The sequence below is a fragment of the Dromaius novaehollandiae genome, chromosome 6 (genome assembly GCF_036370855.1).
Source record: "Dromaius novaehollandiae isolate bDroNov1 chromosome 6, bDroNov1.hap1, whole genome shotgun sequence".
Classification (NCBI taxonomy): Eukaryota; Metazoa; Chordata; class Aves; order Casuariiformes; family Dromaiidae; genus Dromaius; species Dromaius novaehollandiae.
The window spans coordinates 39,646,911-39,668,553 of record NC_088103.1 but is presented as its reverse complement, the minus strand read 5'-3'; the positions used below and the strand labels follow the sequence as shown (position 1 = coordinate 39,668,553).

The 21,643-nt window shown below is 38.6% G+C and overlaps 1 protein-coding gene across 1 annotated transcript in view; it reads right to left on the bottom strand.

Moving 5' to 3' along the window:
• Nucleotides 1–3,275: 3,275 nt before the first annotated feature.
• The window catches only part of TRUB1 (TruB pseudouridine synthase family member 1), a 29,389-nt gene continuing 11,021 nt past the window's right edge, over nucleotides 3,276–21,643 (bottom strand). The window contains exons 4-8 of the mRNA XM_026096161.2: nucleotides 12,907–12,988; nucleotides 7,901–7,973; nucleotides 6,481–6,620; nucleotides 5,275–5,331; nucleotides 3,276–3,820 (exon numbers count right to left, since the gene is read on the bottom strand). Of these exons, the coding sequence (XP_025951946.2) occupies nucleotides 3,606–3,820; nucleotides 5,275–5,331; nucleotides 6,481–6,620; nucleotides 7,901–7,973; nucleotides 12,907–12,988 (567 nt within the window). The 3' untranslated portion in view covers nucleotides 3,276–3,605. The remainder of the gene's footprint in view (nucleotides 3,821–5,274; nucleotides 5,332–6,480; nucleotides 6,621–7,900; nucleotides 7,974–12,906; nucleotides 12,989–21,643) is intronic.

Genomic DNA, 21,643 nt, shown 5'->3' with positions numbered 1-21,643 from the left:
TGCAAAAATATCAGTTTTTCTACAGATGTATCACAATTCTGAAGTCTTGTATCTCAGGGACATGCATGTTAATAAGAATACAGAAGTTACAACTAGAGTATTTTCCTTAGTTCCCATGGAAACACAACACTTACTTCCAGTCCTGGAATGCTGCAAGATACTGAGTTATACACTCAAAAAAATACTTAAAAGAGCTTTTCCCAGATTTTTAAGCGACTTCCCCTGATCCTGTTCATTGGGACTATCTGGCTGAGAGAGACCCCTTTAAAGCACAGCATTAACTAGGAAAAGGCACGGAAGTGAGACTGAACATCTAGGAAGGACACTGAGAAGCAGCCAGAGGAACCTGAATTTTTGAAAAGATAGCTCAACTGTTTAGGGTCAGAATGAGGGTGCTACTATGCTGACACTTGTCAGTGGTGATGCTAACAAGGTGTTATTGCATAATTTGTTCATGGCTTTACCATCAATATAGCCTTCTCAAGCGCATGCTTTGCACTGTACCTTCTAAGGACTGTTACCTGCTGTCTGCCATAGTTTTGCATGCTATACAGTCATTTACAACTACAACCAAACTTACTTTCTACCCAATTTGTAGGAGAAGTAGCTTCAGTACAACTTATCTGGAGAGAAGTTGCTCAATAATTTGAGGTAACTTCTGCCTTTATTTCTGGAGGGGACAGAAACCATGGTAGGGGAAGAGAAGAGCAATCCCAGACAAGAAATCTAGCTAGAGCTGGTGAAAGTCTCTCCATTTGCTGCACAGGAATACACATAATATGGGAAGTTGTAATCATAGACAGAAAGATACCAGTCTTTAGTAACATGATCTAAACACCACATGCAGATTCTTGAAAATGGACAACTGCATTCCTTTTCTCCTGGTGCTTTCCATATGCATTGGGCTTTGCAGCCTAAACCAAAACTTGCTGATGTCACCAGGATGCTTTGATTTCCATTTTTTTTTCTCTCCAGTGACTGCACAAGGGAACAGATCCTCTCTTCCCAGGGTCACAGATCTGTTAGCAATAATTACAGCAGAGTAGTGGCAAGCTAACTTAAAATCCAATAGAAATATTATTCTCCTTTTAAAATCAAAAATATCAGAGGGTCTTATATGGAATAGCAAGAAAGCCATGGTGAGCACTGAATAAAGAATGAGAGAAAAAATGTGCTAGACACTTATAGCATGCTGAACACAAATGTACCCTATTAATAGAAAGATTTTTTCAATTCCAGTAATTTTTGAAGAATCAAATCCCTGTAGGTGTGACAACTAGACTAATGGAATTATATCTAGTGGGCTATTTTTAAGAGAGCAGAAAGATATCCAACAGGATAAGTGAACAAAAAGAGAGCTTATTATTCTAGAAGACTGCTGGGATAACATCAACAAGATTCTTGGAAAATTTGGGGCATGCATGCCAAATTTGGACAATCAGAGAAGCTGTGTTTCAGTCAAAGTCTTTGGTCGCTCAAGATACATATACAGGAAAATGAAAATTTCAGCTTTATTTGGTTTCTTTAGAAAAAAATTTCTGTTCCCAAAGTACCAAAAAACATCCCCCCAAAAATGAACTAAAAATCTCCCACTGTTCTCTTACTAAACACCTCTCTTTTCTCCTGTCTCCAAAATCAAAAATGCCCACAAAAGTTACTTCATCCACGTTCTATATAAACATGCTGCTGCTACAGTGCTCTAACACTTCATCTTGTTGAAATTTTCAACATTTCTTTTACATTCTTTATAATAAAGAAAACTGACTGCTTACTTTATCTTACTTTAAGAATAAAATATGAACTCTATCCTCCCTCAAAAAAAAAATCCTTTATTAATCTTATATAGACTTCAGTTTTATAGTTCTTACTTGCTATCTGTAAAATAAGAAAGTCTGGAAAGGCTTCCTGCAATGAGAAAATTCGAGGTGTTTGTTTCATTTCATTTCTAAGGTTGAAAGCAATGTTGGAACTTGATAATTTCACATAAGACCAGCACACACACAAATCTGCTTTTCTAAGGCCCTTGAACCTTCCAGAGAAAGACATAAAACACAGTGCATGCAGACTGAAGTTGGAAATAAAACACAACTTCTTTTAAACAATGGAGGTAATTAGCTACCGAGATAACTTACCAAGGAAAGTAGCAAGTCCATTAACAGAGAGTCATTAAATCAAATTTTCATGTCCCTCTGTAAAAGATATACCTTGGTATAACCACAAAGCCAAGGCTTTAGAGCTTTCATCACTCAGAGCAAGAAACTCTCTTCACTCCAGAACCACGAAGTGAAGGTCTAGAAGTGGTACAAAGCCACAGCAGGCCACATGGCTAGCAGCACCCTAAAACTGCAACAGCAGCTATTCCATTCCACTTTGCTGATGCTTCAGTCATAATTTCAACAGCAAGGCTCTCTCTCAGGTGTCACTTACATGCTCAAATTATACCTCATATTCCTCACTAAAGCAAGAAGAAAGCAGACCCACTACTAACTTCCTGAATGGGGTCAAATATGGAAGTCCAGCTAAGACAGTCCTTTCTACACACACAGAAATGACGAGGGTGCTTTTTAGCAAACTCAAACCACTCAGTCTTTTGATCATTATAAAAATCCCAAGGGAAGCAGGGGTGGGAAATAATCTGCAAGCAAATTCAGTTGAATACATGAACTGTGGAACAGGCCCTCCCTAACCCACCAGATTAAAATGGTTTCAGCAAAGATCCTTCACGGTGGATGCCTCTTGCCCACACGACTTCTAGTCAGGACCATATCACTCAAAGCGCAGAAGCACACTGACCTTCTATCCAATCTGCAGCAGACAGCTCAAGCAATACATGAATGATAAAAGTAAATTTCATATGCCCTATGAAGGGTACAACAGTAAACCATACTTGAAATTACCAATAGTCACTGATTAGGACATCTTGCCAGAATAAGTTATGTATACTTGTAATGATGACTAACCTTCAAAGTCCTTTTTATCAAACAATCATCAGCAGGAACTGTTTATACTTATAAACTAGTCACTCGTGCTAATATTTCAGATTTATCTAAAATCTCAGCATCTAGGTTTAATGCATTCTAGATAACATTCTACTGAAAAAAATATCTGCTCAGCAAAGACTACAGTAAAACAAGCATTTCCCAAAACAGATTTCAAGAAAACAAATTGCCACTCCACATTCTTACATCCTTCAAGCTAAGAGAGTTTTGTCACCATGGTATTTCAGGGTTTGATTAGCAGTTATAAAGAAAAAAGATTTTCTTCTTTTGAGCACATTTAGCAAATCTTAATTTTTATTGACAAATTAGTAACAAAAGCTATATTGCACCCTACAGGGTCTTTAAAGAGTTTATGAAAACCTGACATTAGTAGCTGACCCATTTACAGTATGCAACAAGGGAAATAAACAGATCAGGAAACAGCAAGCACTAGATATTTTCAGTGCATATTCGAGTCCAGGAGAAAAAAAGAAAGGAATCATTTTTCTTGCATTGCAGTTTGTCACCCTCCCAATACAGGCCTGTAAATTTACACATGAGGCAAGACAATCCCAATCCAATCTTAAAATGTCTCAATCATTCAGTCTTTCTCCTTGACCCAACTTATCACTTATCTTCACAGCTCACAGCAGTTTCTCCAGGATCCTCTGTCTTACATTTTTTATGAGATGGGTCTCCTGGGAGAAGAGACATGCAATGCTCTAAGGATCGTGCAATTTCATCAATTGTCCATTTGTCTTCATAAAGTGCATGCTCCTCTAGCGTAAATGGCCCCTGTTTGGTTCGGGTCAGTTCTTGCACACTGGCGCAGGTAGAGAGTTCTGTATCAAAGAAGAGAGGATTCAGAAAAAAAGTGAATGGTCAATTTATCTATTTGAACTCATTTACAATGCCTTATATGTATCTTTATATGTAGCCTTCTATATTATTCTGTTTCGTTTGAAAAGAAAGTTCATGAAGATTTTTCACTCATTTACATCATCTTAAATCAATATGAGGCAAGGAATTCTTCCTTCGATTTCAACAGATCTCCAATGTAATGAAGTTGAAAATCTGACAGAAAGTTGTAAGGAGGTTTTCCAGATTTAAATCAGAAAGAAAAAAGGGAAATAATGACATAAGACAAAAGCAAAGCATGCTGTATTCATGAATGACTTAGAAGACCATGAGCTATTTTTCCACAGACTTTGAGGCCTTCACGCTTAAGTGCTTATAACTTGCCATCAAAAAAGGATTTTTGTATTTTTATCCTGTGTTACCTACCTGTTTACCTGTGTTACCTATCAGAGATGAGGAAAAAAATCAAAAATACAAACACATATCCCAATGGGTTAAATAAATACCAGTAGGACAGAGTTACATAATGAGGGGTTACAAAAGATAACACCTGGAACTAAACTGAAAGCACAGAGGCCTAAAATTTAATACTAAAATATTCTCTTCCATCCTCTCAAATGTAGGAGGCTTTTTACTGCATTTCAAATTTATTTTGAAAAGAAGCCAAATGGGGACAGACTTTATCTTGGTTTGTTATTAAAGGACTAAACCCAAGCCAGTATGCTCAGAAGGCAGTAACAGAAACAAAATCTTTGGCTTGCCTAAGCACAAATAACAGCATTGAAATTCAGAGGGTTCTTCCACATCACTTTGTTTTTTGATCTGCAAATGTATCATTAAAAAAAAATTTTTAATGGACTATCTGTTCTCCATTATGCAGTTTGATAGATGTAAGGCACAAGACAAATAACCCTTTGGGAAAGCAACACCAATCACAGTTCAGAGAAAGGAGAGAGAAAAAGCTGGAAAAAACACCACAAACTGACAAGTCTTTCCAGCAGACAGTTTTATTATGTACATCATAATGCTCTGTGCAATCTGTTTTCGAAATGTGATGAACAACATTTAAAAAGACAGTATCTTTCTCCCTCTTCTCGCCCTTAATCTGAGTTAGCTTTAACACATGGAGGAGAAAGGAAAAAAAAAAAGAAAAAAAAAAAAAAGCAAACCTAAAAACTTGCTTTGTATTATCTTGCTCAGTGCTATTATCTGTCCCATTTCTATTCCCCCTCAGGGTCCCGTGGCAATTATTTAACCTTCATTCCCCCATATTGCAAAGGAAAATACCCTGGTACATAAAAACAAGTGAACAAATGATAGGAGTGCAACTCTGCAACATAGCGCATAAGTCTGGTGGCTATAGATACAGAAAGTGACAAGATTCTTCCATTAACAGAAACATTCATTCCTTAAGCTCTTACAGTTTTTTCATGCCTACCTTTGCCAATGTCACTGACCAGGCTCCTGACATAAAAGCCACCACCACATTCAACATCTGGAACATTAACAGTGACATGGTAAATTGCCAGAGTGCAGTATGAAATCTACTTTACATAGAAACCATGTTCCCAAACAAATGTAAAAATGCACTAAGCAAACAACCCAGTGATAAAATATTTATGGGATACAACATCAATTATTCATCCTGTAACATATGTGCGGGTGAGATTGCTAAGCTAGAGAGGAGGGAAAGCAAATACAATGGCAACTGAACTCACTAGAAATTAAGTACTCGATGTGGTATGTGAATAAATGTTTCAGTCCTGTTCATTTTGAAGGTTTCAAAAGGTTGTTTCATATTTCTAGCAGTGAAAAGTTATTTCAAGTACTAGCCTAAACTGACTACCAGTGCTTTTAAGATATTATTGTACAATGTGTGACACAGGCTGCTCCAATAAAAGCTGCTGACATTTTAAAATTCACTTTTAATTTTCCCTGCTCTCTCAACCCTTCCCTTCCCCCTCTGCCAAAGATCAACTGCTAGTCACCCAACCATAAAATAAGGACTGAAGTAACACAGCACTGAGTTCTCTCACTCGTACCTGCTCATCACATAACATTTAGCCCAGAGGACTACGGAAGGGCCAACTGGGTAGCTCCCCAAGGCATAAGATTGTGTTGACCTCACAGTAGCATCAAACATTTACAAAAGTCTCTTTGCTTTATTTATTAATGTGCTTCTTAATGTACTACCCAAGTTTCTTCATGTATGGCAGAAGGGAGGATAAGATCCCGCCTCCCCAAACTAGAAAGAGGTCTGACAGTAACTGATATGAGCCCTTGCTGTACCCTGGGAGAGACACCAGTAGATCTGGGAATCCAGGCAAAAGAATGGGTGAAGTGAAGTAAGCAGACCTGAGAGAGGAGGCGTGAGCTGGAGGTTGTGCAATCATAGACAGATGCAAATAATCCCCTGACCAGCCTCTCCGAATTTTCCCTCACAGAAAGATTACATATAATCAGCTTAACTTAAAACCAAAATACGGTGCTTTTACAGCAGAGTGGAAGTCTCTGCACGTAGGCTCACACCAAAATAAGTAGCTAAGGGAAACGAAACCCATTTCATTATCTTAGTCCCAATAATAAATAAGCTCTAACAAACAAGCTGGGAGCATCAATCTATGAAATCATCTTTGGCTTTTACCCAGTGTGAACAATGGTGGCTGGAAGTGTTGGAGAGAGAGGCTGTACACTCTTACTGGCCGAGCAGGCTTTGCTTCAACTGCTTCTCCTCTCTTTATCAGACTTGATAGCCTTTGTCCATCCTTCTTCAAAGCAGAGTAGCTGATTGAATAGAGCACAAAAATGTGTCATACGTTTGCAACAGAACAAGCTTTCCATCCTCCAGATCCTGTTAATGCTGTACTACAGTGGGATACCTTTGGCCCTTCTAATCCTCTCCAAGAGCTCATGAAAAAAATAAAATATATCAAGTGCTGCTGAAATCTCCTGAACACAGAATAATCTCATTTACCTGTTGCTATGTAAACTGGAAAACAAAAGATGGGCCTGTATTTATTCCTTGCTGTATCAATTTAGAAGTGTTTCATCACTCGATTTGTCGTTTACGAAAGCAAAGGGTCTCTATCAGGGGTACAACACTTGTGACTGCCACTAACAAACTAGACAGTTTGTTACAAGTCACAAGTCTGCAGGTCACACACTATCTCAGTGCTATGTTAGCACTGGAAGGTGAAAGTTGCTCAGGCAACTTCCCTCCTCTAACTCTGCCTTGTGCCTTTAACTGACTCCGTTCAGGGTCTTCCCCTGACTGAACTGTAGCCTTGTTCTAGGGTGTTTAGAGAAGCACTATCAAATGAAAAAATCATATCCTGCTGATAACATGAGACCTTATCCAAAGCTTCAACTCAGGCTCTGAAAGAAAGATGACCATAAAAAAAACAAAGAAGAGATCTTATTCAAATTACCAGAGGGATATGAAGCAGGTCAGATGAAATAGAGCACCTACCGAATAACTGACCTGAGAGCACTCACAGGGGAACCACAGTAACTGACCCATTGCAAATGCAAAGGAAAGCATGTTAGCTTAAATCACCATAAAAGCCATCTGTCACAGGCTAAGCACTTGCATATCATCACTTACCATGGCTCACCTGACTAGAAGAAATTTGTTAAGCTAGGAAAGCTTAATCACTAATCACTTATACACAAAGTTTTCAGAAAACTAATCTGAAAGCCATATAAGGCACTTCTACACTAATATCAGACAGTGTCCCTCCACCCCACATCTAAAATTGAAGTCTCGAAGTTTTCCCTCCTAACTAGACGACAGAGCAGAACTCCGTAAGCCCTGCAAAAGCTGTTTAAGACTGCTGCTCTACTTTACAATTTACCAACAAAATAGACTCCAGGTGACCATTTGTACTTGATGTTCAAATTAGCATGACCTGCAGCTGCAAATGTGTCATGTTAAACTCCTAAGTCTGCCTAGCATCTATCCTGTTGTCAAAATGTACCTTTTTATTTCTGACAGAACTGACTTCTCTTGGCAAGTCCTGACAGCTGAACACTGCTCCTGAGAGTCTGAATACTGTAGAACTTACAGTGGAGGAACCTGCATTATGTCCCCTGTGAACTTTTGCAGCACATTTTCAAGATCTCCTTTTGTTATCTTATCTGTAGAAAGAAAACAATATGCATGTTAGCATTGATTATTCACATGGCACTAATGGCATCAATCACGCTCTGCAAATAGATACAAAGAGGAAGTCCCTCTGCTTTGAATTTAGATTCAATGAAGAATGCCACGAGAAAGAGAGAAAGAACAGAATGTAGGTAGGAGTGTGAGCTATTGCAAAAAAGAGTGGAACAAACTGTCCAAGGTGATTAAGACAGTCTGGACACTTCCAAAAGGGCAGAAATTTCCACATATACAATCCAGTTTTGCAATTTCTCTCACTACAGACTGTAAATTCATTTTTCTGCGAATTATACAAAACTACAAAAGTTGTCCTATTCTAATTTTTAAAGGACAAAAAAAAGAATAAAATGCTTATCTAACCTTGGCAGCTTCTCTTAAAGAGTACTTAACTGCAAGGGAAAGATGCACAGGTTATTAGAGAACAAAAGCATTGTTTTTTGTTTTTTTCTGGTAAAGACTGCATCTGTAACAGCACCTCAAATTTCCCTAGCTACCAAATATCTAGCCTGCAGATGCTCGCTAAGGTATTGTTACATATTAAGTATGGTCATTTTATTGAAGAAAGCCTTAAAGAAAAACACCTGCATTACACAATCTCCTCTCTTCAGAAAACACACACACACACATCCCCCTTTATTAGAAGGCTATAACATAGGAAGATGATTGTGTCGGTCCCTTGAAATACTATTCAACAGAGATGACATTCATCCTTAATTAGTTTAGGAAGCACAAGCATAGGATCTGTAATCACGATGCACTTCAATGATTGGTTAAGTCTTGACTAGTTCCATTTCTCATGAATTATATTCAATTAGCATTACTCAACTGAAGTGAACAGCATCCTGCAACATAAATAAAACTTACTTATTGACCCTTTATTATATTTTATTCTACTTGGAGCAGTCCTTTACTTGAAGCTCTCGAAAAGCATGTGTACCTCTTGCCACAAGTAAAAAGGAAGAGGTTTCTTTCCATTGCAGCTTTCAAAGACAGCGATGTGGTATTTCACTTTCGCAAAGCACACTTTGCAACCTCAAGAGCAAATACTGTCCCCAGCCCTGTCTGTCTCTCCCTAGCAGCTGTCTCAAGAAGTATCATTAACAGCAAGCTCACAAGGTTCATAAATCAGTCACGGATGCTGAGAGAGAACAGTGCACATTAGAATATGAAGAAGAAATGTCAAAATCTTTCATATAGTAAGGCTGGAGCTTCTTCTGAAGAGCCTCTTGAATGGTTCTCTCACGGTCTTGCTGTGCATAATACTGTAGTTCAGCAAGGTGCCACATGAAAATCACATGGCAAAAAGCATGACTCCACTCCATGTTTGTGATCCTGTATGCTTCCTGCAAGTCTGTTTGCTTCAGGGTAGAATTCAGTATGTAAAACCTAAGTATGCATGTCATTTGGGGTTGCCTGTCAGTTTTCACTCCATCTGTATTAGGGCATTAAACAAGACACCTGAATTCAGTTCTGCTCTGATCTCACATTCCCCTGATTTAGAGGTTAACATGAAAAGATACATCTAGCCTCTAAAGTAATCACTCATGCTATAGGCAATTTCTATTTAAGGGGGGAAAAAAAGTGAAGTATGATACATTAAGCCATTAACAAACAAGGCTGCGTGATGTATTATCATAGTAAATATTTATAGATGAGTTTAAGAACTAGAATAAATCACATTGGTTGTCTTTGATATATCATGGCTCAAGCTGGCTAGTATTAAATTCTGAAAACATGCTTTGCTTTTCTTTTTTTTTTTTCTTTTTTTCTTTTTTTTTGCTTTCTTTTTCTCTTTCCAGCATGCACTGCCTTTGCATTTGTTTGGATTTGCATGGGTTGCATTCGAGCGATTCTGCTCTTTCCTAGAACACACAAGTTGATGGTTTTTATTCCGCTCTCAGTCAGACAAGAATGCCTTATTAATCCTGTCCCAAACAAACAGTTTCACTAGGTCTACATTGCATATTTGGCCAAGGCGTCAGCCCAGACTTCTGGCTCTGGAGGGCACATGGCTTGCACTGTGAACTAGCTCCTTTTCTTTGCTGCCTTTCAGCTCACACCGTCATCACATCCATGCTTACAGGCAGGAGGGAATTCAGTCCTGCCCAGAAGAACTAGCTCCCTTCTGGCCCTAGGCCCACAGGTCTCAAGCTTGCCTGGCTGAAGGCCTGGGGTTAGCAGGTTAAGAGCTTGTCTAGCTTGTCCAGTCCCCATGCTTGTTAACAAACTGTACCAGAAGAGAACACAAGAGCACAAGAATTATCCATGACAGTTTTGTGAAACTATGGCAGCTGACCCCAACTGAGTGTGCTGCAGCATAAATTATTTGCAAACAGACAAGAAGGTTGTTGAAATGACTACCTCTTTAATTATTCAGGTAGCTCTATTAAACACATATTTCAGCCTAATCAGCAGAGGCCTGGATAAAATCCTCACGAGTTTTCCTCTCCATGCCTGAATTTAGCCTGTAAGCAGCTGGGAGAAAGTGGTTTTCAGAATACATGTTCCTGTGCATAGTTACAGAAGGCCTACAAATTTTAAACAGAAAACATCAGAGAAATGCTAAACCATAGCTGCTTCCAAAGTCGTCATCCATTCCAATAGCCTGGGAGCAGTATGAAACGACAAGCTAATTTCATGTGGAAACGCAAGTTCTTCTTCTGCCAAGACACAAACAAAAAACTATCAAAAGGTTGGGAGGAGCTAACAACAAGCAGCCCTCTTCAACATATCCTTTCCTTACAAGTAACTTATATGTACACAATAATTTGCTTTCTAAACTGCTGTCTAGAGATGATTTGAAGACTAAAACGTAACGCTGTCTTATGGTTCATCTAACAAGCAACTTTCTGCAGACACTTTCCTCTCAGGATCCAATGAGGTTGTTCAAGAAGAGACTTAAATACCTTGTAAGCTGTCTTTGTGCCCTTTTCCTGCACTAAGGTCCATACCCGGATTCTGCTGGCACTGCAGGATTCTGTATTCCTTAGCAGATGCTCAGCATCTCCAAGGATCCTTCTAGGTGTCAAAGGCAAGCTGAAATTCAGCACAAACATCTGCTGTGTATATTCTAGCACTCTGGAGTACCAATTAGGATTAGTGATGGGAGGGTCACCAAGAGAATCATGCAGAAAACCAAGCTGCTTTGGAGAAGACTGGAAATACTTGCGTTGTTGGAAGATGAGGAAGAAAGTAAACACATGAAGGAAACACATCTCTATTTCTTCTTTTCAAAAAAATACAATCTGACTGATTTGTATCAATATGAAAAGCCACAGAGGCCAATTCCACAAGCACTTCTTTCAGCAGTCAGCTTCAGCAAAAGGAAACTTTGTCCCCCACCCACTGCATTACCGTGGCAGTGCCAGCACTGCTCTTCATGAGACTGCATGATGAACTAGATCATGTAATTGATCTCAGCTTAAAGGACTCAGTTCAAAAAAGTGGTTATTTTTAACTCAAATCAGTTCCCCAAGCTTGTTTGTCATACAGCCTCACAAAAAGCCTACAACCGTAATAGAAGAGGTGGTGCAGAAGTAACTACTATTACAAGAGCTGCCACTGAAAGAAATGCTCATGAAAACTACTCTGTAAATTCTCTGCAGTAAGCAATACAAAATAAAAAAAGCAAGACTAGTGTTTCAGGAATAGTTTGTTCCATTTTTTTAAACTTATTCTGATAATGGCTATTGTATCTACTTGAAACGATACTTCATAGTTTATTTGTGAGTATTCTGAAATGAACTGTCAGTGTAGCAGAGCAACAGCATTCCACTTTCTGGGAGGTACATGCAAAACCAGAGAATGACCAAGTGTGGGCTATTAGCAACTCTGATACCACGTAGATGGTCAGTCCTTCAAAAGCTCTGAGAGAGACTTGGAATGTGATCCTGAAATAGAAGCAACTGAACAAAGATCTCTGAATAACATCACGTAGTAAATAATACAATTTAGAATGATCCACCAAATTTAGGTGGCAAAAAAACTCGTGCTTGCATGCCTCGTGCAAAAAGAAAGACTGTAAAAGAAAGGAGATGAGGGGAAAAAAAAATCCAGGCTACCTTTTTCATTATAAAAAATGTTAAAAAAAAGATAATTTACTTCATGTACCTATTACTACGTATCACAAACAGTATGGGACATGTAAGAGTTGCTAAGCAACCAGTTACGTACTGCTTTTTTTCTCCAGCTTGTGAAAAACCAAAGGCAAATACATTTGGCATGTCCCTAATTAGTCCTACCTTGTTTTTAAGATACTCTTGGGTGTCTTTAAGTCAGCTCTGCACATATTGTGGAATGTCCACTCTGATAAAGCCACATTTAGGATTAGTTCTAAAGTGTTAAACCCTTGCACTCTGCTCTGTGGGTCAGAAAAGTTCATTTATTAAAGTTGCTAGAACACAGCCTGCAAGCAAGAGCAAGAGTTGGCAGGTGAACATTTGTAGAGAGTAGTTTCTGTCAGCCTCATTTTATGTTGAGCAATCTCTAGTTAAAGAGACTTCCTAGAGGGAAAACTTCAGTACTTTATCCCTCCATTGGTCTTGAAGGGTGTCACTAAAACAACACTCATGGGACTGTACACAGAAAGAGGAAAATTTTACTGGATACAGCAAGCCATTTGTCAGCCTGTCAAAGATATAGAATGATGTAGTCCTGCCCAATCCTATTTTCTCTCTCCCAATCTAGCACCTGTTTTGTTTTTCTCAATAGAAATGAACATTTGCACTGGACCTAATTACATAAAGCTGGACCCAATAATGTGAGCACTGAAGTTGAAGATGAAATAATCTTAGTTTGATTTGACATTTAAATTTAATTCACAGAGTCCAAAACATTTCTTCTTCTCTACAATGGAGACCACTTATTGTCTTCAAATTAGATCAGATATATAGATCAATTTTCAGTTACCATAAGGTTTTTCTTCAGTTACTTTTCCTGTAGCATCTAATGTATCAGTAGCTTTGCCCAGTCGTCCAATGGCAGTGTACTTCTGAGAAGGAAAAAGAAAGATCAGTGACTTAAGTCTTCAAATATTTTTAAAAGGCTGCAAAACAGCAATAACGTCAAATGAGATCATGAAGAATACTATGTGAATAGCCAAGTCATCAACTTTGGGTATGCAAAAGTAAAGATGGTAAGATAAGGAACTCGAAAGAAATTAAATCCAGCATTACATGGGCCTACAGCTTCCATTGTAGAAACCCGAGAAAGAGGCAACACAGTATCTAAGTTTTACTACAAATGCATCAATACAATAAAGAAAACAGGGTGGCAAAATCAAAGTCTCTGTGGGATGTCATATGCTACTGTTTAAGCAAGGCACATAGAGCACCTTCCATGTAGTTTTTCTGTTTCTTCACAATTGAAAAAGAAAAGAGAAAAAGAAAACAGAAAGATGAACAAATTCACCCGTGAAAGTAAAACATCCACTTCCAAGGCAAAGCATAACAACAGTTCAGCCATGAAGTGTAGTGACATGCAACAGCCCAAGGCAGAAATAAGGAGGAGTTCTGAATATCTGGAATCTGGTGAGGACACTGTGCTTAGCATAACCAGTGTGAGCCACCGCGTGACACCTCCGCTGGCTACAGCTTCTCAGAATACTTCTGTTTCAGGGTCTCCCTCTAGAGAGTTCTTCCCTAAAAAAATTCTCCAGAATATGTATTTTTAGCTTGCAAGAAGGAATTAACCTTAATTACCAGGCTAGTAGCTCTTATCCTTACTGCATTTCACACGATGTCATTCTTTTCCACATTTTCACCCTAAGTATTACCAGACTGAAGGCACGAGCCAGAATCTGCTGAAACTGCCAGAAGCCTTCCCATGAACTGTCTGCCCCATGGCTTCCACTGGATAGCCAACACAATGAAATTCCCTCCATAGTACAATTTGGGAGTGGTTTGGAGATACCTTCAGGTATTAAAATCTGCAGTTTGATCTGCTGCCTATCCCAGATTTCACTCAGCCCTATAGCAAGTCCAGGGATCTTCAATGTAAAGCAGTTCAGTTCCCTAGGAAAGAAAGAAAATCAAGGTGTTCCAAATGCCTAGCTCCCAGTAAGGATTCAGTGAATTTACTCCCAACTAAGCCAATATAAATTGGAACTATGACATAAACGGATGCATCTTCTATAAGTTAGTTGAGCAAATTCTAATGGAACACATCCATATAGGTGTAAGTAGTAGCACCCTTTATCTACTCGCCAAGTATGAATAAGCTCAAGTAATAACAGCAGAGGCATATAAATCACATCTACAAAATGGGACTACTAAGACAAGTCTTTATTTTGTTTTATGTGACAACCTACTACTTGGATGCATTTCTTCAAGCAGCTGCCATGAAATGGAAGCAGCAGGAATAGTCCAACAAAAGGCAAAGGAAGTCGACTACAGACTTTAATACAAAAAATTGCTGTATTCTTTGCTTATCACATTAAGACTTCAGTTTTCCTAAATGCTGCAGGGGCCTGAACCCCCTAAAAACTGTCTACATGCAAAATTAGCCTTTTAAAAATAATCTTTTAAGTTTACGTATTTTGGAATGCATGGAAAAAACAGAAGGAAAAATGGATGAAGGCTGCTCCACAACAAATATCTAAATCAACCTTAAAGTATATTAATTGCTTTTAGAATCCTAAAACTGCTTGCTTTCTGAGACATATTTAATGATCTAATTCTTAATATTTAATAGCCCAGCTAGAAACAGACACTATTCAGCAACTTATCTAGAGGTTAAAAGAAACATGTGAGCAAATCTTAATTCTAGTACACCAAATGATCCTAATAGTTCATTAAAACTTCAAACCTGCCAGTTTGAAACTTGAAACCTCATGAAATCAGAGGTTTCTAAATGGATGTGCTGATACTCCTTTAGTATGAATAATTTGTATATACACACATATATATATATATATATTTAAAAAAAAAAAAGAAATATCTAGTTGGGGCTATCTTGCTTGATGGGATCTGTTACAATGGCACATTATGTTTGACCTCCCAGCAATGGAAAGATACCTCAGTACATGCTTATATGTAAACAATTGTATGGGCTACAAAGAGCAATGTTGAAAACTGACTTTCCCTTTCATTTCTGCAAAAAGGTAATAAAACCATTTAACATGTAAAAAGAGCATCCTTAAAAACTAGTCACAAATTCCCTCTTACTTAAAGAAGCCTTTAAAGAGTCACAAAAGAGGACTCAAGCCAGAAATACATTAATCCACAGAGTAAGAAGGAAAGAAGGCCAGGGAATGAAGAATTACAGTTGGTTTATGATCAGCCTCTGAAGCGCCCTTGGGTATCTACAATTATATGTCATAATTCTTACTAGCCACGTAATAGGGTTTACTTCCCCTTTGTTAGTGTGCAGGACCTGGAGCGTGTAGAAGATAAGATGACAGCCCAGATTTAATCACATTCTTATTTTGTTTGTGTCAAAATTCAGCATCACCTCTCCTTAGACTCTAACTCACGCTGCCCTCAGAAGTACCCAATGGATTCTCAGTCATTTAATAAGTCTGTCATGACCTTTCCTCACCTCTGTTGGCAATCATTTATTTCTTCCAGTTTTACAAAATACATCTAGGGGCATTCTTCCTGTACTCTCAAATTGCAAATCGCTGCAGGAATACAGACAGCAACTGCTCACAAGTATGCTGACTTCAACCCGCTCAGAACCTGAAACAAAAAAACGCAAGGTAGTAGGTGTTGCAGGTAGCGGAAAAGCCTAACATACCGACAGAAAATGTTCCGATATCAGCAGCTCCTCAGAGCACTCCCTCAACAGCCCCCTATGTTCATGCGCCTCTACTCATCTCAAGGGATCAGGACCCAAACCACTTAAAAGATTAAAACTAGCACCTCAGCTTCCCTATGGAATCCCACAACATGCAATTGTAGCCCACTGAAAGCTGAAGTCAAGCACTCCCAGTCACATCTTGTATTCACCGCAGCATTGTGCATTAACTGCAACTTCTACCGGTCTTCCAAACTGTCCCAAAGCATAGTCTCAATTGTTATAACAGAGCAGTATAAGCCTGAGGGCATATAGACCTCCCCAGAACTATCTAACCTGCACTAGGGAATGGCTACGTATCCCTGCTGTCTAGATAACCATTCTCTTGATGTTATGGCAAGTGGAACAAAAGGCAAAGTGATCAGAAGCCCTCAAGGATAATCAACTCTTTCATTCACATAAATGAGGAGAGAGCCTTAAGAAGATGTTTTAGAGTCACAAATTGCTGCACTCTGTCAATAAGACAACGTAAAAATTTTGTCATCCAGACTAGTGGATGCATGGTGGATGCAACCTCCACAACAACAGAAAGACGGGGAAGTGCTTTGGTAACCATACAGTTGCTAGCATACTGGTGACCAGAAAGACACAGGCCATAAAAGCCAGTACTGGAGAAAGGCAAATAGGACTACAGGAACCCCCTAAGAAACAACCTACAGACACTCTAATAAATCTGAAAGACCCTGGGAAGAGGAATTTTCTTTCAGAGTCTCAACCAGCCAAAATCCTCCCAAACGATAAACCACATGATTGTTATAATAATGTTTTAATAGGAAAATTATCACCATTTGGCTTTTTGTTTTCAAATCCAATTTAAGAGAAATCCTGATACTAGCTGGGATGAGAGGGAAAGTGTATAAATAAAGAGAGAGAAACAGACAAACTTTACCAGTATATATATTTAACTGCAGGAGAAGCAGGAAGAATCCTCTCCCACGAGAGGGGTTCTACACTCAGCATAGCTACCAGCTGCACAACCCACCCAGGCAGCCTCCCAGTAGCTAAAGACCTTGGGCTGGCTGCCAAGTATGTCTGCACCACTTATCAGTGCAAATGCCAGACAGACCATGGAACAGAACTCCTCAGTTTTAATCGTTAATATATCAAAGTTTTATTTGGAAAGAAGCCAGAGACTTGAAATCTTAAATTATAACATCTTTAAAAGCTTTTTCAAACATGGAAAAGCAACACTTAGGAAGAGCTAGTCAGAGACACAACTAAGTAAGAAATACGGTCATTAGTAGCTGTCAGGAAGGTTGCAAGATGGCTCCCATTGCAGAAAAGCAAGCCCTGTGGAAGAGGCAGTTCGTAAGAGTTCATCCAAGGATGACCCATTTTCTAGTCAGAGCAGCAAATGAACACAGAAGTGTAAAAGAAGATAAAGGCTAGTCCCTGTGCAAGAGAATGAAAGCCAAGAAAAAGAAACCATAGTAGAGAGAAACAGAAAGTCAACTTATGTACACTGATGCCTGTATGTCCTCGACAAGTTTGAGGGAATACAAAAAAGAAAATTCTCCAGGGAACCTGAAAGAAATCAGAGCGAGCACGCAGCAGGCTAGCGCAGATTAGAACTGGTGCTCCTGTGCCTGACCATTCAATCTGTATGCTTGATGCAAGCAGTTATATTTCTGTAGACTTGGGACATTCAAATCATGAACTGGCCTTAAACTCTCCATTTTAAAATGACATTCAGTTTGTGTGCAAAGTTTCCTAAAGCACAACTAACATGCTCTGGATTTGATACTTATGTAACTTATCCTATTTGCTGCTGCAGAGCATTAGCAGCTACCAATGGGTTCCAGTAGGCTAATCATCTGCCAAAACAAGAGTAGATGAGGAAGACAAATAAGCTGGGGGGAGGAGAGTATTTTCCAAATTATTTTCCAAAACAATGGCCTCCCACTAAGCAGATTCCAATATATTTAAAGCAGAGAGCCCTGATCTCTTAAAAGCAAGTTACAAAGTGGCAAAATTAAAGATTGTAAACTGAGCATGGGGAAGGAATATTTTATGATAGATTAAGTTCAAAATTAACAAACACCAGACATGTCCTTTCAATATACAGAAACATTACAACTTCTCTTCTTTACAATTCATTTTTCTCCTAAGAGAAAAAGCTGACTTTGTGCTAAGTCTGCACTAAATTTTATTTACTGCTAGATGTTGTAATTGTACTGTCATTGCTGAAAAACTATCCGATCTTTACTCTAGGACTAACAGGATTTTCTGCCCTCTCATGTCAGCCTCCTATTTAAAGTTCGAACATATGGGGTGACTAGATTTTCAATGAGAAGGACTACAACCACCTGTCATAGCGGAGCCCACAAGACAGTTTAACTGGAAGTAAGAGAGGCTTTCAGACAGTAGCTAAAAATTGCAGGTAGTTTAAATTCTGGTGTTAGTGGGAGGGGAGGAAAGGAGAGGGAAGGGAAAAAAAATCCCAACAGTAACACTAGATCCCCAGTTGCACTTTGGCCATGCGTCACTGATATACACAATACAGGTTCACAACCTCCAAGAGGAGCTACGGGCTACTGTGCTCGTAAAAAGTCTCTTTATTCAAATATTCCAGACACTTGCCTTCTGCAAAAGCCTACTGCGCTCACCAAAATCGCTCAGTCTGGCTATTAGAGGTATTTCCTCTACGGCTTCAATGCCTGTTTCTTCATTCTGTGCATTCTAGCACCCACACCACAGATTACACAGGAGAAACCTAGAAAAGCCCCCTCAGCGCCTATCTGTGAAACTGAATATTTAAGAAATTGATATGCCTTTGCCCAGAAATAAAAGAAATCCCTCCAGAGGGGGTAAGACATTATACATATATAAATTCATACATACATAAAATTGAGAGAAAGCCTTTAGCTGAACTCAAAGACCTTGCTAATGCTAAGATGCAGTACATTCCAAAAGGCAGTGGTAAGATGACGTCCAGACTCCTAGAAAGGCACATTACAGACAGCAATGCAAAATGAACAGGTTAAATCCATTAACATCTTTTTGTATTTGTGTGCACACATGTGTGTGATTTTTTATTAGAAAAAAACCACCTTGCAATGTTGCAGCTTTTTTTTTTGAATGGGTGCAAGAGAACTGTATATGTAGCACAGACACATACAATTATAGAAAGGTCAAGAGAAAAAAGGGAGACACTGACCTCATAAATGGAAGAGCAGAGAAATCTTAGTAGACCACACTCCTAAAATAGTCTACATTTTTGGAGGAAAGAGCTTATGCAGCACAATAAGTGCAGTCTCCTCAAGATTTTCAATACTTTAAAAAAAGTCTGAATATTAATAGAGCATGGAGACAAGCTATTAATAGATTAGGCCTCTGAGGTTAGCATGAAAGAGACTTGAGCAATACACAGCATATTCAGCCCACTTACTAACGGTACTGTAGTTTATATCTATTTTATTTAACTGCTGTTTTTCTACAACTTTGTGGGGTACTGGGTAGAGAAGGAAAAAGGCTTTCTTACCAGCCTCTTCCGCTTTCACAATTTAATTGTTAAGAAAAATCAGATTAAAAATAGGCGTCATATGTTTTAAAGTGAGTAGTACGTGAACTTGAAGCCAACAGCGTGTACGAATGTAAGGGACCACAGAAGACCATTAGTCAAGCTACCACTTTAGCCCTTCTCGATTTCTGCATCCTCCACTGTGCAGGTTTAATATCCTCTCAGCACATCTTGTTTGCACAGACACCACTTCAAGTTTTGATAACACCTTCCACACACTCTCAAAGCACAATAAAAACAACATAATTCATGTAGTTTCCCAGCACTCCTTTTATATAAACATTTTCCTCATGACAAAAAAAGGAGGAAGATCGTATTTTCACAAACCAACTTTGATTTCTGGTGAATATCTTCAGATGTTCAGAAATTCACTGTCAATAAAGTAATATGGACAAGATAAAAAACAATGCTAACTTTACATAAACAGCGATGGTCTCTGAACTGGCCACTGCTGCTCAAGAAAGAGGTCTTAGAATTATAATTGTATATAGAATTATAATAGAATTATAATAGAAAGTTCTGGTTCTGCGAAAGTTCAGGGCTCAGCAGGGGTCAAAAAAGCAGATAGTATCATAGTGGTAGGCACTTGGATATAGCTGTTATGGACTACAAAAGTAAGTATGGCAAGTTTTGTACATAGAGATAATATATTTCATGTAAGACTTTCTTATATTTTTGCACATATACTGTAAGAATTACCATACGACAGAAGAGTCAAAAGCTCTCTGTCCTTTACCTGTATTTCAGGAATGTAATAAACTTCATTGAGTGCACCAAATGGTAAATAATGGGTGAAATTAAGCAACCACTGTATGCTAGGAGTATCTGTAAGGGCTGAAACACATCCATCTGCCTGTGGATTAACATATCTCAAAGAACATTCACTCCATCTCTGATCTGTCAGTCCTGTTCCTCAAGGGAAACCTACAAAACACCTTTCAAAACAAGCCTGCAAACTAAAATTTGTAATTTCACTGGGTTCAGAAAAAAAACACAGACTCAATAGATATACTGGATATATGGCACATTACAATCTTACTTCACACTAACCTCCCAGTTCCACAACGCATAATCTACCAGGCTCTCCTTCCCCTAGGAGATAACCTTACCTCTTTCCTTCCCCTCCCACCTCCCTTGTGAGGGAAACAATAATCTCTCTGGGCTTGAACACAGGCAAAGTAATGACATTTTGTGTAGCAACACTCCATTTTGCTTAAATGAGCATCTTACCTCTCTCCCATCTCAGTGTAAACAGAGAAAAAAATTCAGTCAGACGCTTTGTTATTGTGGATGGGACCTTAAGCAAAAAGGCATGAGAATGGGGGGATCCCCCCCACTCCCCCCACAAAAAAAGTGTGACAAACAAGAGAAGATGTTGCAGTTGAAAAATTTCTTAGGGAAAGTGCTAAAGAGCAAACAATACAGTTGTAGTTGTATTCCTCCAAGACAGTCAGATATGATAATAGCACTATTTGGAAGCATAAGCCCAATAAAAACATTGGTGAACACAAGAAAGATGTGAACTGAAGAATCATCAAACAAGCAACAGCAATTCTGCTTGCCTTGTGACTTGAAGCCTGGCCAGCAAGGTTGTGAATGAGAACCTAGTTATCCCCAATATAAGATGCACTGTTTTCTTGCTCAGTTTTATTTGATCGGATAATAAAACTTAGCCCATCTGACCTTGGGTCTTGGGGTCTTACCTATTATTACTGCCTGCCTACCCATAATTGTTGGTATACCACCTTCACAAGTATTTAATACTTTTTCTTTAAGAAATGGTCTAAATAGTATCTACTTCACTAAACTCTAAACAAACCTGAAATTACATTTAGCTTTAAAATCCATGGCTTCTATTTTAGACTTGAGAAAAGTCTTACACATCCAAAAGCCTGTCTAATTTTTCTTACAACAGTTCGTCTAATAATTGCATTACCACTACCCACACACCTTGCCCTGCCAAGAGAATGTTTAAAAGTATCAGAATATGAGAAAGAAAACAGAACACATTGCTATGCACTATATAAATAAGTAGTTTGCATTTTACCAGCTCCAAAAGAATACAAGAGCTCAGTTGCTGATACTGTGGAAAAATTTTTATTGTGAAAAGTAAGAGCACACACCACAATGAGTCCTTCAAAAAGAAAGTCAAGGCTTCAATTTTCTTGCACTCATAATTCAGATACATGAACTGGAGCACAAACTGCTTTTGAAATTCATTTTTAAAAAGAAAAAAAAGGAAGCTAAAAAAATAGGATTTCCCTATGAAACACCATGTACACCATGTTAACGCACACACACAAATGTTCTCTATTTCTAAATCCTTGGCTA